The 15,999-nt window shown below is 42.8% G+C and overlaps 1 protein-coding gene across 1 annotated transcript in view; it reads right to left on the reverse strand.

Moving 5' to 3' along the window:
* The window catches only part of ADAM11 (ADAM metallopeptidase domain 11), a 152,047-nt gene that overhangs the window by 9,858 nt on the left and 126,190 nt on the right, over positions 1-15,999 (reverse strand). Inside the window, exons 17-24 of the mRNA XM_082271739.1 lie at positions 13,751-13,846; positions 13,073-13,153; positions 11,720-11,770; positions 10,247-10,310; positions 5,977-6,076; positions 3,984-4,103; positions 2,958-3,126; positions 2,164-2,278 (exon numbers count right to left, since the gene is read on the reverse strand). Coding sequence (XP_082127865.1) covers positions 2,164-2,278; positions 2,958-3,126; positions 3,984-4,103; positions 5,977-6,076; positions 10,247-10,310; positions 11,720-11,770; positions 13,073-13,153; positions 13,751-13,846 — 796 coding nt within the window. The remainder of the gene's footprint in view (positions 1-2,163; positions 2,279-2,957; positions 3,127-3,983; positions 4,104-5,976; positions 6,077-10,246; positions 10,311-11,719; positions 11,771-13,072; positions 13,154-13,750; positions 13,847-15,999) is intronic.

Genomic DNA, 15,999 nt, shown 5'->3' on the forward strand with positions numbered 1-15,999 from the left:
CACTAAGCTCTTAATGCAAAGCTACCAAAGAACCTGTCTCTTGAAGAGCGCTACAGTCTAGAATAAATCCTCTGGACATTCCTGTCTACGGTGACAGCGCGTGTTACAGAGGATTATTCTAAAATCATAATTGGTATTTCTAAAATTACCAGCGTCCTCTGGGCTCATCATAACGTAGATGTGGTGGCAGAGAAAGGGTTAATTGCTTAATTAGCCCGGTGACAATCGCTCTCAGCCTGCTGGCATCTCGATTGTGGTCCCGCAAGCTGGAAAATCTGTGTGCCGGGTGCAGCTGAGAGTGGCATTGTTACGCAAGTGACGGCAGGGTGTGAGATTGCTTGGTCCTTGGTCACGAGTTGGATGAGAAGGCCAGGGGGTCTAAAACCCACCACCGTCACAATCCCTACCAACTCTTCCTGCAAATATACACATCTAATTCCCACCAACACACCAACCTCCCCTGAAGCTTACTAGCCCCAGCACATACGGTTCTACCAGCTAGAGATACAAATCCATGTTGATGCTGTTTCCTGGCTCTCTGCTATGTGTGACCTTCTACAGGAGAGCCTGGAACTTATGTGGTTAGGATTAGGTCCCCAAGTTCATCTTTGGTAAGTCTCATCCAGTGGGAGGGTGGAATATCTTGCAAGGTGCCAGGGACCAGCGTCAGAACACAGTGTGTCTCAGCTTGGGAGGTGGGTGAGGGGGTTGGTAGATTGAAGAGGAAACAAGCTGAAAGGTGGTTGTGGTGGTGGTGATGGGGATCAGACCTGAGGACTGGAAGTGTGGCTTTGCACAAGAGAGCTGTGGGAAGCATAGGTATGATAACTGGTGGGGCTTCCTGAGGTGAGCTTACCAGGGTCACAAAGTTCCTGGAAGGAATGTGTGTGCGCGGAGACATCCATTTGAAAATAATGGGATTGTGCACTGGGGTTTAGATCTACCTTCAGGAACACAATCTGGCCAGGACAGTGCATGTATGTGGTCAGAGGGATTGCTCCTTGTGGAAAAAAAGTGTAATCATTAAAAGGGTTCACCTTTTGGGGCATGTTTACATCCATGTTTAAGGTGTAACATGCTCCAGCAGCCACGTCATTCATTCACAGAATTCTGTGAAAGAATGAACTACCATCTGCCATTGTGGCAGATGGCTTGTAGTTCTTAATGTACTTAGAGAGACACAGGTGAGTTCTCTCATAGGTCATTGATCCTACTGCTTTTCAGAAACAGGCAGATAGCTCTACTGAGAGGCTGCAAGAGCCTGGCATTACACCTACTGATCACAGGTGCCATGTTTTCCAGGCTCCTGTGGGGGGGAAGAGTCAATGTTTGTTTGTTTTTTTCCCCCAAAAGGTGAACTTCTCTAGATTTTCCAGAATGTTGTGTTCAGCAACAAGCAATTCTGACACTTTCCTAGGCCTGTTCTATCTGGACAACTGTTAGTCCCCTTTCACACAGGGCAGACTCCGTCAAGCAGATCTGCCTGTCCGCTGATCCCCGCTAAGCAGGCCGATGACAGCTCCATGTCTGCTCTGCTATGACAGCCCGGTGTGCTCTTTGGGTCTACTGATCCAAACCGCTAGACCGATGGAGAAATCCCCATCCGTCTGTTTTTGCCGGACCAGACCAGATCGGATTATAGAGAATCATGACATTTTTGGCAGGGCATTTTTTAACCTTACTGCATTCCCTGCATCAGTATAACCCCCCTCACCCCGTGTCTGTTCTCAATTCTCTCCCCTATCTCTGTTCACAGAGGCATTGGCTCCTGCTGCTGTCAATCAAATTCTGTTAGGCAGGGCTGAGCCACACTGCCTGTGCCTGGGGACGCAGGCAGCGCAGCTCGAGAGCGAGCATGCAGGTGTGCCCTCATAGGAAGCAGCTTTCTATGGGCACCCACCGAGAAGAGGAGAAGCAGAGACTGTCAGCAGGCAATGCAAGAAGAGGAGGATCAGGGTCACTGTGCACAACCATTGCACAGAGCAGGCAAGTATAACAATCACTTTAACAAATGATATTCAGATCGGTCACAGCACTTGCATACACTGAAGTATAATGCCATTTATAACCAATATATAAACCCAAAACTGAGAGCATAAAGAGAAGGAGAAAAGATTAGCAGATCAATCATCTTGTCATGTGAAAATAAAGCCAAGTCTATACCCTTGTATTTCTCCACCAGCCCAGTGACTTTAGGAACAGGAAGAGGATCAAATACACTACAGTCCTTCCCAGTCCAGTCTAAGTGACAGATGCATTTCCCCTCATTACTGCAAACCTGCAAACACAAAAAAAGACTTTTTAAATTGCCAATAACAACAAAGCATAGGGATCATAAGAGAATGTAAAGGTGTGAAATATGACTGGCCAGCAGTGAACGGAAGGCCAAGGAGGAGGAGATTTTTTTTAAGCCTAATTGGGATAGCATTAGACTAAACCCTCCTATCCTTTTGCAGCTTAGAATGGTGCCATCTAACGTCTCTTTAGATCTGCACATGTGATCAGCTATGAGACCAGCCATTTGAGGGCCTTAAGGATTTGGTTGGAAGCTGACAGAGGTACACACTGGCAACTGATATTGCCAGAAGCAGGCCTTGAATGTAGTACACATTGCACATGCGCAAGTATCCAAAATGTAAATGAAAACATTGCAGAAAATGAAATTGGTATGTTTAAGGATTTGATAACATCTATTGAACATTTCTACTTAACCTCCCTTTTGGGAAACTGTTAGATTGGTGGGTATAGTTTCACTTTAAGCACAGAATGCTGGGGCTGCAGATACATGTTTGATTCACTGTTCATCTTGTACAATTTTTCTATATACATATATAACATGGGCTTCTGATAAATGCCGTTTTAGCTTACCAAAAAGGAAACTTCAAACTATAATGTATTAAAATGGTTGAGTTACATAATTTGTTTTCTCCATAACTCGTTGACACTTAAGCACCTACCCCATGGCTAGAGCACACCTCTCCGCTCCCACTGCTTGGACATGTGCTGAAGTTGAATACGGTTGCCGATAGGCACTTCCGATCTAGGCACATCATGTTGGGTCCACATGGTGTCCCATCCTCTATGTAACCCAAACCTGAGCCATCTGGCAGCATCACTTGACCCCCTCTGTAATACCAAAACACAGTATATAATTAAGCAGTCAATCGGAAATAAACATATTCCCTCAACCACACATTTTTTATGTTAGCCACCATTTTTGGCAAAATACCTAATCTATTGGAAAACTGGCCCACGTCTGTTGTTATGGAGAATAGTTGTGACACGTGCATCTCAAAATACATCACTTCTAACAAATGTAAGGTACGCCTGGATTAAAATCCAGTACATATATCAATTTATTGAAAACGCAATTTTTTTCCTGTACAAGTGACACTCCTACACACCTATATTGGTCACCATGGCCATCCTCGATCTCTAAAACAAGCCAAAAGGCTCAGAAGATGGCAGCGGCAAGGCCAAGTTTGGCTTTCACTAGAAAAAGGTCAAGATTTGCTTATATCCTCAGCTGTTTTGACACATAGTTGTCAGGGAATGCAACCTCTGCTTATGTATTTCCTAGTTACAGGCTCCTTTTAAAATGCCCCGTTTTATTACAGGTGCACTTTATACATTATGTCCTATGGGGTTTACTAATCACAGAATTGCAGAGGTAAATAAATCTCATCAGAGCAATAATAATATTAATAGGGAACTTCCTACAGCCCTATCTCTCCCTATACTTTATTTCCTGAGCCTCATCTCCAGCTAAACTAGAACTTGATGACTTGTTTCCCGCCCTTCATCCACGCTTCTGTTTCCTGAGATATCATCATTTAGGTTTGTTTTGTGTGTTCAGTATGGCTGCAGCGGCACACCCCTTCTATTTTGGACAAATCTTTACTGTCATTTAACTGTGATGGAAACAAAGCAATCCATTATCCCTTCCCCAATGTAGAAGTGTTGTCATTGAGCCGGTGTCCTACCTGCAGTCCAGATATCGATTATGGTAGTAGAAGCTCATACTGGTGATGTCACCGTACAGCTCTCCAATCTTTGGGCTTCCGGAGATGTTGGAGCATAGGAGGTAGCCGCACAGCACATCTCTAGTAAATAAAAACATGGTTTTATAGACAAGTGGATCATTTAATAAGACAGAGGAAGAGTAGTAAGCCACAGAAGCCAATCAGAAGTGATGTCCAATTCTGACTGCAGCAGTAGGATGATGGTTGCTTTCACTTGCTGCACAATGTACTACCACAGCCTTATTACTGGGAAGCTGGAGCCTATTTCCTGTGTTTTTATTTTGAATATACGAAATCTCATTTGTAGTTTTAGAGCCCATTCAGACTAGCGTGACACGACTTTGGGGGGCGACCTGTGAAGTCGCGTGCACCGCTGTGCACCGCGACTTGCAGAGACTTCACATAATGGAAGTCTATGCAAGTCGCTCCGAGGTCGCCCCAAAGTAGTACAGGACCCTTTTTCTAAGTCGGAGCGACTTGTGTCGCTCCTATTAGAACAGGTCCTGTGCTAATCAATTGACCGCGACATACCGCGACTTGTCAGGCTGACAAGTCGCGCTAATGTGAATGGACTCTTAGACCAGGGATCTTCAAACTACTACCCTCCAGCTGTTGCGGAACTATACGTCCCATGAGGCATTGTAAAACTCTGACATTCACAGACATGGCTAGGCATGATGGGAATTGTAGATTCTGAACAACTGGAGGGCCATAGTTTGAAGACCCCTACTTTAGACAGTGGGGGAAGGGTGTATAGCATGATCAGATCTTCACTGCACGGTCTGAGTTTGTATTGGGAGATTTCTTTCCACTTCCTCTTTCATTGTCCTCCAGCACAGGAAGTGAAAAGGAAATCCTATTAAGAGAAGCAGCGATTTGAGGATTGCTGTGTAGGTTATATATAAAAAATGTTGTCCTTGTTTAGTTTGCAAATATTGTCCTGGATGAGGGGGAACTCTAAGAGCGCTTTCACATTACCATGCTGTAGTGTTGCAAAACAACGTACCCACAGTTTTCGTATGGGTTACCCACAGTTTCCCATTGATCTGCGTTTTTGGTGTGCTTTCTGAAAGGGCACTAAAGATGCAGCATGCAGGCACTTTGGTGAGCTTTAACAAAATGCTTCAAAAACGTGGAACATAACAGAAGTCTATGGGACACCGCGGGTAACCCACATGAAAACCACATGTACACTGCGCTGCCGCCATACCGCAGTGTGAAATGGGCCTCATTTAAAACAATGGGCACGCTTTAAAAGCTGGCCATACACTATTAAAAAAATAAATTAAGAAAATGTTTTAAAATCATTTTTTTCATACTAAATCCTAATAGTGGTATCAAATCAGTATTTGTTTTGGATCTCAGTGATAGGAAAATTCACAATGAGCAGGATGGAAATGAGCAGCAATTTCTACCAGTGAATTTTGTTAGGGACTCTGAAATCAAATGTTACATAGTTAATCTGGTTGAAGAAAGACACAAGTCCATCTAGTTCATACGAACAGTTAAAGGTAAATTTTACATAGCTTTTAGGACATTTACCATGTCATTGATTGGACTGATGACAACTTTCATATGAAAGCTTTTTCAAAAATTTCCTAGCTTTAAACTACCCAAAAATATCTCCGCTGTAATGGCTGTATCCCTTCATATACAGATGACCACTAGGTGGAGCATTAGCCAACCTTTATATGAAGTACAATAATCAAAATATTAACAACAAGCTAATAGCCATAGCAAAACATTTGTTTTGGGAAAATTGCAAAATTTACTTAAAAATTTGTACTCCCTAAAAGTATCCTATAGTCTCCCCTTAATGAGCCAAAATCTGCACAAAGTGAGTCCAAAGCTACAAGAGCCCCCCCCCCCCCCCCCCCCCACAACGATACTTCTGAATTTGTAGGGAATGTAAAGTAAAGAAGTTATGCAGATATTAATATCGTTGTGTACTTACTGTTTGCTGCATTGAATCCATTTATCTCCATCTTTCCCACAGTTACCCTTCTCCGTCCCTTCAATGTTTAACTTTTCATAGCAAAGCCGGTCAGACGCACCTGGGGTAGCACAGGACAGTATCAGCTCTCAGAACTCCTGGCTATTTTCAGTAGTTGAATCCTAGACACGGCCGTTCTCAGTTTATAGAAACCCTAATGTGGCGCCTCTCTAATTATGTTGGGCCTCAAACAGGTCAGTCTTTTTATTAGCATATCCACAACCTCTGGTAAGAAAATTGACCACCCAACCTTGACCAGCTGCAGACACAATAGCTGATACTGATATTTTCCGGATATTTACCAGGCAGTGGATGGGCAAAACAGCCATTTACAATTGTATTTAACCACTTGATCCCCTGAAAGGTTTCACCCTCTTCATGGCCAGGGCATTTTTTGCTATTCAGCACTGTGTACACTGTACCCAAATGAAATTTATATAATTTTTTTCACACAAATAGAGCTTTCTTTTGGTGGTATTTAAGCAGCTATATAAATGAAAAAATACCGAAAAAAATTGAAATTTTTTTTTCGTTTTGGTTGTAAAATTTTGAAAATAAATCTTTCTTTTTAAACTCAGGCTGAAATATATACTGCTACATTTCTTTGGTAAAAATAATCCAAATCAGTATTTTATTTAGCCTGTAGGAAAGTTATAGAGTCTATAAACTATGGTTTGAAAATTGATCAATCCTGATGTACTGACAGACGAGCTCACATATAAATTACCCCCCAAATTACTCCTTTTTGGAAAAGACAGTCCAAGGTATTTGGTAAAAGGCATGGTGAGTTTTTAGAAATTGTAATTTCTTTGTCACAGTTTTTTGGAAAATTAAGATATTAAATAAAATTTGGGTTTTTTTTTTTACATGCTGTCACCAGTACAGTGTCATCATATGACTGGTTTGGCAGTAATAAGGGATAATGACTGGTGACAGTATTTGTAAAAAAGAAAAAAAAACAATTTTAAATTTTTTTTTACTCCTTTTTTTACATACGGTCATCTGAGTAGTTCAGTGTCACTATAACAACACTGTACTACTCTGCAGGTAATAAGGGATTTTTTTCTTTACACGGTTATTGCTTATAACAGTGTTGTTCACTGTTATAAGCAATATTTTAACTGTCATAAAAGGCTTTCATTCATGACAGCTTGCTTACTATTGTAATGCTATAACTACATAACTACAGCTAATCACATGGTACAGGGTGCCATGATTGGCCCAGGTACCATGTGCAGAGATGTATAGTAACTAAGTAGAACTACTTCACTACTGTACTTAAGTACCGAAAGACGGTATCTGTACTTTCCTAGAGTAGAATTTTTTTTCTCCTACTTCCACTTTTACTTCACTACATTTTTTCAATGATTTCAATACTTCTACTCCAATATTTTTTTTTTGTGCTGCATAGTTACTCGTTACAATTATAAAAATTACCACTGCCAGAACAGTAGATGGCAGGTTTCATGAAGCTGAAAACATGTGTATCATCAGCGCATACGAAAATAAATGCTACTGTATGTATAAATAAAAGCTGCATTTGAAATAATAAAAAACAATATGATGTTCAAACGTTTGACTTCTTTCTTTAATAACTACATAACACAGTACTTGTACTTTTACTTTCATTACTTGAGTAGCAATTTTTTTTTCAAAACTACTGGTACTTTTACTTTCAGTACTTGAGTAGCAAAATTTAAAAAAAAAAACTACTTGCAATACTTAAGTACAAAAAATGTTGAATACTTTAGTACTTCTACTCAAGTCACTTTTTGATCGAGCACTTCCACTTCAACTCAAGTCACTTTTTGATCGAGCACTTGTACTTTTACTCAAGTACTTTATACAACTCTGACCATGTGATAGCTGTGGGCCCATCACAATAGTAAGCAAAGCTGTCATGAATGGAAGCTGTTCATGACAGTTTTGCTTACAATGTAATCATGCAATTGCTATGATTAATCATAGAGATCACATGATAGCCTTGGCCCTCAAAGCAGCATCATGATCCTCTGTGTCCACCGAATCAAGCCGCAGTGCACCAATGAGCATGTGCTGGGCTACGTACAAGAACATTGCCTAGCCTGTAGCTGCTGCCTGCTCACAATAAATATACTGTGGATGGATGGCAAGTGGTTAACGTATAGATGTTTTTTCTCATTCGTTTTGGATAGACTAGGGGAGGGTTTATTTTTTTTTTTTTTTTGTTATCCATGTAGTGAGGGTTTGTTTATCCTTAAAGCGGAGTTCCACCCAAAAGTGGAACTTCCGCTTTAGGGAGTCCTGACCCCCTGACATGCCACATTTGGCATGTCATTTTTTTTGGGGGGGAGCGGGTACCTAGTTTTGACAGGTACCCGCTCCCACTTCCGCTCGGAGCGCCGCGGCGCCCTGAGCGGAAGTTCTCTCCCCCTCCCCCCCTGCAATCTTCTGGGACATGTCAAAGGTCCCAGAAGATTGCCGGCCAATCACGGCGCGCAGCGCAACTCGCGCATGAGCAGTGGGTACCCGGCTGTGAAGCCGCAAACTGTCACATCCGGGTGCCCACAGCAGTGATGCCGGTGCCGTGGGAGAGGATCGAGGCTTCGGGCGGCCGCATCGCTGGACCGTTGGACAGGTGAGTGGATGGCTGGAACTCCGCTTTAACTTGCTGTATCTCTGTCCCAGAAACACACAGCAGGAAGAGGCAATCGCTCCAAAAAGCTGGGCTATCCCCTCTTAGAGGGTTGTCATCCCTCCTGGAAGATTCCCCCTCACCTCCTGTTCCTGTGGATATTCAAACATTTTCCATCATTATTCTAGAGACAATGGTCCAGGACAGAGAGGGCCAAGAACACAGATAGCAAAATAAACCCCAACTGTTTCCAATACTCTGTCCAAAAAAATAAAAACATGTTTGAAGTTACGCCCCCTCTATACACCACACCCACCATTTACACTGCAAAATGCAGCACATTCCTAACCACCACTCACCTCTGATTATTGAAATGTGCAGTACTAAGAATATTGTTATATTTCTGCATAACTGGAACTGGCCTTCCCCCCCCCAGGAAATTTTGTGCGGACATTTGTCACTACACACCTGAGAATGCACTTCCACATGAGCAAATCAGAAGCCTGGTGGAACTAGGTGTGGTTGCCTGTCTACCAAGCAGGTGTAACCTGCCATTTCAGACTTGCATTAGCATAACAACCCTGCTGTAAGCATCAAGGAACAACTTTGTATTTCTGTAGGTTTTAATGATTGATGTCCAGCGTATACATTTTTGCCACAGAGATTAATAGATAACGTATGTTGGGATCATATTAGTCACAACACCTGCAAATTATTTCATGTGATTTATCAGGAAAACCCTGGAAGACGTATTACAACTCCTCTAACCTCCATTTCTCCTCTTAGTGAGAAGGGTCATACTATGTTGGCTAATGCAGAAAACAGTGGGAGGTAATCAGCTCACTGATCAGTAATGAACAGGGCCAAGAAAATTATTGCTGGACTGATTTACAGCAACGGAAGAAGTTGGTAAAGCTGGCCATACACTGAGCTAATGTCAACAGAAAAACTATGGGAAAGCCATAAAAAAGAAGCTACCTGAAAGATCCCAGTAAGGTAGCCAAAAAATAATTTATTGATTGAAAAACATCCAAAATTCAAAACATGAACATTTATGGAAAATAACCTCCACAACTTTTTTTGGAGGTTATTCTCCATAAATTTTCATGTTTTTAATTTTGGATGTTTTTCAATCAATAAATTATTTTTTGGCTACCTTACTGGGATCTTTCAGGTACCTTCTTTTTTTTTATGGCTTTCCCATAGTTTTTCTCTCTACATTTATTCTGGTACATAGATCCATGTCTTTATTTTGACGTTTTCATGGTACATCTGATATTTTTTATTTGTGGGGGAAAGGAGGTGTAGACTTCAGCCTGTATAACCTATGCCAAGAGCATGCCACTGCCTCTCTTGGGGGCTATAGGCCAGACTTTGCCTACCCTCCAGGGTCACCTGCAGAAGTAGATTCCTCAAATTCCTGGGAGTGTCTACATAAAACTAGTTGGAGAAGTCATGACAGGTCACTGCCATCGATTATCACAGCCATGCTTATGATTGTAGCAGATAAGTGTAAAGACCAGGTGTAGGATTGAATTCAACCCTACTCCAAAACCAAAACATGGATTTTGGGTAAAGTTCCACATGTATGGCTCTGGTAAATGATATGACACTCACTGCGTCCCCACACTGTATTGCACTGACGATCTCTGGTCTTGCATCTGCCTCCGTAACATCGGCCCTGTTAGACAAATACATTTTAAGATAAGTAAAAATGTTTATCCCAGCTTATTTTTATTCTTTTAGATTAAAAATACAATGTGCACTCCAATTCTGTTGAAATAAGTGACCAGAAATATAGAGTGCAAAAGAGCAGTCTTTTAGGAACTGTTACACTAAACTGCATGTGACCAGTCAGAGCCAATCCAGAGTCTGTAATGCGTGCTTGAAAACTAACGTAGTGGGCTTCTGGTAAGCTAAAAGTCTTTGCTAAATGAGAGCAATATACGGCATTGCACAATAAAATAGAACTATAGACTAATATAAACCCGCTGCATGATCTTTCTAGGAACATAACCCATGAGCACACTTGTGGTGAGGAGCTAGCCTGGCTCTGCAGGTGCCTTCTTACATCCCATATCCTAAAAAGGCTTCTTCCGCCCCTGTGGTGCTATCCCAGGGCAGAGAAGACAATTTCTGAGCTTCAGGGATCAGGTAAGGTAAAAACATAGTTTTAGTTAAAAAAAAAAAAAAAACAATTTTGGTCCATAGAAAATACGTCTGACTCCATGTACACAAACATAATTAAAAACTAGAACTGAAACAGGGTCATATTCATTCAAAAATCAGGAAAGTCCATTTCAAGGCAAATGTTTCCCTTTATTATCTTTTGGATAGAGAAGGGAAGAATTTGAGCTTCTGTCAGGTTTTTATGTTTGTCTGTGTCCCTGCTGGAGAGATTTCCTCTCACTTCCTGCCAAGACAGGAAACCATAGACAATCTCTCCCAACAGGGGTGTATTTATAATAGAGTGAATGAGTTCAACTTCTGACAATGTGTTTAAATTTGGCATTGCCTTCCTGTGTCCATTCCTATAGCACCTAGCCCCTGAAGAACCCTTCAAGGGTATGCCCACAATGACAGATGAAGTTTGGTTCCCTTCAGGAACCTGCATGGCTAAGGTAAGACCAGGGTAATGCTGGCCATACACTTCAGAAAAAAATCTTCAGAAATTTGGTCATTTGGTTCATTTGTTTTTAGGCCAGTTAATGGGCACAAATCAGTAATCAGTGGTAACATTTTTGAGCCGAAAAAACGAAGGACAAGTTTGGAAGTTTTCTGCTGAACGAACGATGAATTGAAAGGTTAGAGTTTTCTCGTCCAAACTGTTAGCACTAGGTATATGTGGAAAAACAAACAAAAACTCTGTTCATTTAATGATTTATCGATCATTACATGACGGCACTATAGTGGGGGGGGGGGGGGGGGAGTTGAATTTACATGCAACTCAATATTTTTTAGGCTTTAAAATTTATTTTAAAAAATTATATAACAAAACAACAAGGGCCAGAGTTCTGCTTTCGCATTATGGCATTAAAACGTGACACAAAGACAGATGGTTATAAACACACTGATAGAGTTATCCTTCACCTGCTCATCGTCACAGAAGTATCCGTCCTGTTTGTGGAGATTGGGTGGGCACTGTACAGAAAAAGATAATGATTGTCAGTACAAATCTCACATTCGATTAGAAATCCTTTTCATTCAAACAGAAACATTATCATTTCTAATGCCAGAGCTGTTGAGACCAATAAAATAAAACCTGTGGAGAGAAATTTGGGGAAACAAGTATGCCGATCAGAAGCTGTGACTTCAGCCTGACCCAAAGGTTAGCAATTGCAGGCAATATTTTCCTCACACTCCAAGTTCTTTTAACAGTTTTGTCTCATTTTCTGTAGTTTATTGTAGTTTACACATCCTTCAATGCGTTTTCTTTTTCAGGATAAGAACGTTTTCAGCAACTACAGAAAATGCCTGTTGCTCTTGCCACTTTCTGTGAGCTGAACTGAATGCAAAGACAATATTCTATTTCTTCTGTAAGCTACCAATTTCCCTATCCTCTCTATAATGGCAATAATGGCAGATGTGTGAAGTCGAGCCACGTTGAACGTAATGCAGCCACCCCATCTAAGGACTAGTAAACTTCAATATATTAAATGTTTTGTATTTTGGTATAGATTCATTTTTACCCCTTCCCAACGCTGCCTCCCAGCCCTTCAAGAGGTTCTAAATGCTTGGAGGCAGTCATTCTGATTATGTGACTGCTGTCATTGGCTGTTACAGCGGTCACATGATCAGAAAGCTCCTGATCGCAAGTGGGAATTGGGAGCTTTCCAGTACCTGCCTTCACCTGCATTTGGGATGTACATATGCATCCTCTAAGCGATAGTCTACCTGATTTTTATATGTGACTAAGTGTATCATTAAAAAAAAAAAAAAAGTTCAATAAAGCTTTGAAAACTAAAAAAAAAAAAAAAAAATAGAAACAAAGCCCACCTGGCAAGAGGCTGCATATATAGATCCGGCCAGCGGAAGCGGGGGAAAAGGGGAAGTCCTGTCTGAATTCAGTCACCACAAGGTATCTGCTGGTAGTGCTACTAACCAAAAAGCCATGTGTGCCCTTATGAAACTGGCTTCACTTTGTTGCTCGACTCCCTTGACTTTGGGACTAATCCATACCCAGCTGCTATCATCTTCCAAAGAGTGCCTCAGCGGTGCTCCTATTTGGAAGGGTGAAGGAGGCTGGGCTTAGTCTTGATGTCAGGGAAGTTGAGCCATTTGTAATAAAGCAAAACATGTTCAGAAGTGGTCCACGTAACAATAGATCCAGAAATGTATGTGATATATTCCACAAACATTTAGAGAACATCTTAGCTATTCTTCAAGCTGCTCTCCAGAGGTGGAAAGACTAAAAGTTACCAGGATTCATAAGACAACCCTTACCACACTGGAGTCTCCTGGACAAGTTTCTTGCACATCGCATTCATTAACAGTCCCGCGACAGACGGTTCCTCGAGGCTCATACTGTGAATATGAACAGACAATACACACTAATGTCATCATAACCTAACCTTTACAAAGTGGTGATTTTTTTCTGGTACATTTCTGGAATTCTGAAGGAAAGAGGAAGGGATGGTGGGGATGGATGAGGATGCAGCACATGTATAACATGGTAGGTGTGGTTAAATTATAAACAGGCAAGATTAAAAAATAGCACTGTCTTACATTTTAAATGTAAAGCGCTACCCCATTAGACCAAGTTTCATGATGTCAGACGAGTTATGGGAACTCTTTAAATGCATTCCCCTTGGGCCAGTTTGATTTTACATATCCCATGGTTGCATTAGAGGAAATCTCCCTATTCTGACTTAGCCATGAGAAATAGCAGAGGATATGTAAGCAAGTATTACTGCTACTGTACATGAGAACCCTTGCAGGACAGCAGCCAACATGACCCACATCTCTGCAGGAACCCTTACATGGTGTTAAAACGCATTGGTAGCTCAGTCGGTAAATATTAGGGAAAGAAACACTACTACTGGTCACAGCTACAATCTGCACACCTTCCTGGCTACTCTCTGGAAGTAATTTGTATAAAAGGATCTGAGCCAATCTCCTTACCCGACATCGGCGACAGCACAGGCCATCACTACACATGGCATCATGGCTGAGTGTACACTTCTTGCAGCAGTTTCCAGCTCCAGTTCGGTTACATTCCTGCAAACCACAATACAGACAGAAGTCATGGGTATACAGCTAGAATACTCCCATCACAACAGAGGCTATTTACAGAGAACTTCCACCAGGAGCCAAAAGCTGGAAAAATTATACTCCTGAATCATCTGCACAGCCTTCCTCCAAAAAAAATAGAAAAAAATAATTTTATGATAAGTTCTTATAAAAATTCGGAATCCTCTGACAGTCGCCGCCCGATGGTATTAGCCTTCACTAATGGGTAATGGCGCACTCTGCAGGAGGTTAATACAAAAAAAGAAACTTTTGTACTTCAGCACGCCACTAGGGGGCCATCCCACAGCCATTACCAGAAACCCACTTTGATATTACTTCAGTTTCGTAGCAAGCATTACTGGAAGGCAACAACCCCCAGATCGAAAAACCAGAGGGGTGGGGGCGGCGACTGTCAGAGGACTCAGATAAAATAATTTTACGGTAAGTTCTTACAAAAATTCTATTTTCTCTTACGTCCTCTGACAGTTGCCGCCCGATGGTATTAGCCTTCACTAATTGGAAGTCCCAAAGCAGTGCAGGTATGAGGGGTGGGAAAGCAACGCAACCAGATAAGAAGGTAACGCAAATAACCGGGCTAGTAACAACCTGAGCCCCCAGAAAAAACACCCCAACAAGGACAGACATTAAAATGAATGTCCCCTCAAACAAATGCCGCACTCAAAACTTTGCGGCCAAAGGAAGCATTCGAAGATGCCAAAACGTCAAGTTTGTAAAACTTTGTGAAAGTGTGCACGGACGACCATGTCACCGCCTTGTACACCTGAGCCACAGACGCCTGATGGCGAAAAGCCCAAGAGGCACTAACAGCTCGAGTAGAATGAGCCTTTACTGGGAAAGGAGGAACCTGACCCTTGATAGAATGGGCCTGAACAATCGTCTGTCTGATTCATTTAAAAATGGTCGCCGCGGAGGCGGCCGATCCCTTCTGAGATCCCGCAGGAAGAACAAATGGAGAGTCAGACTGCCGAATTGACTCAGTGGCGGACAGGTAGACCTTGACCGCCCGGCCACATCCAGAGAATGCAAGACAAACTCCTTAGGATGCTTGGGCCGTGTGCACAGCGAATGCAACACAATATCCTCATGAACGGGAATGAAGAAACCACCTTGGGAAGAAAAGATTGACTCGGTCACAGAACCACCTTATCCCTATGAAGTACCAGATAAGGAGAATGGCAGGACAAGGCCGCCAATTCAGACACTCTACGAGCCGACGTGATGGCCACCAAAAAGGCCACTTTTAGTGACAACACAGACAGAGGAATCTCTCTGATGTTCTCGAAAGGAGGTGTTTGGAACACCGACAAAACCAGAGTCAGATCCCAGGGAGGCAAAGGAGCCCTCCTAGGGGGAGCCAAGTGCCGCACCCCTTGAATAAAGGTGCGGATCAAAGAATGCGACGCCAACGGTCCAAGACCTTCGCCACCGAGAAGAAATGAGGAAGAAGACCATTTTCCTCACACCAAGCTATATACGCTTTCCAGGTGCAGTAATAAAATGTTCCTGGAAGCGGCTTTGCGAGCCTTTAACAAGGTAGGGATGACCGCCTGCGTAAGGCCTCTATCCCTCAGGACCTGGCTTTCAACAGCCATGCCGTTAAAGCCAGTGACTGTAAAGCAGGATGGAAGATCGGTCCCTGAGACAGAAGATCGTCTCTCAGCGGAAGCCGCCAGGGAGGTTCGACGACCATCTGGACGATGTCCACGTACCAGGACCGCCGAGGCCAGCCTGGGGCCACTAGAATTACTGACAACCATTCCGACGCCACCCTGTGAAGGAACCTGGACAGCAGTTGAATCGCAGGAAAGGCATAGACCAGCCGGTAGCGGTGCCAAGGCCCCACCAACGCGTCCGCCAGAGGATCGCGAGCTGTGGCCACAAACCATTCCCCCTGATCCAAGGTCTGGCGACTCAGATAGTCCACCTGCCAGTTTTCCACACCCGGAATGTGAACAGCCGATATCGCCGGTACATGCTATTCGGCCCAAGACAGGATCTTGGCCATTTCCATGGCCGCCCGGGCACTCTTCGTGCCCCCCTGGTGATTTATGTATGACACGGCTGTGGGATTGTCTGTCTGTACCCGGACCGGACACCCCTAAAGCTGAGATGACCACCAG

The sequence above is a fragment of the Pelophylax lessonae genome (assembly GCF_965119305.1).
Source record: "Pelophylax lessonae genome assembly, chromosome: 11".
NCBI lineage: Eukaryota > Metazoa > Chordata > Amphibia > Anura > Ranidae > Pelophylax > Pelophylax lessonae.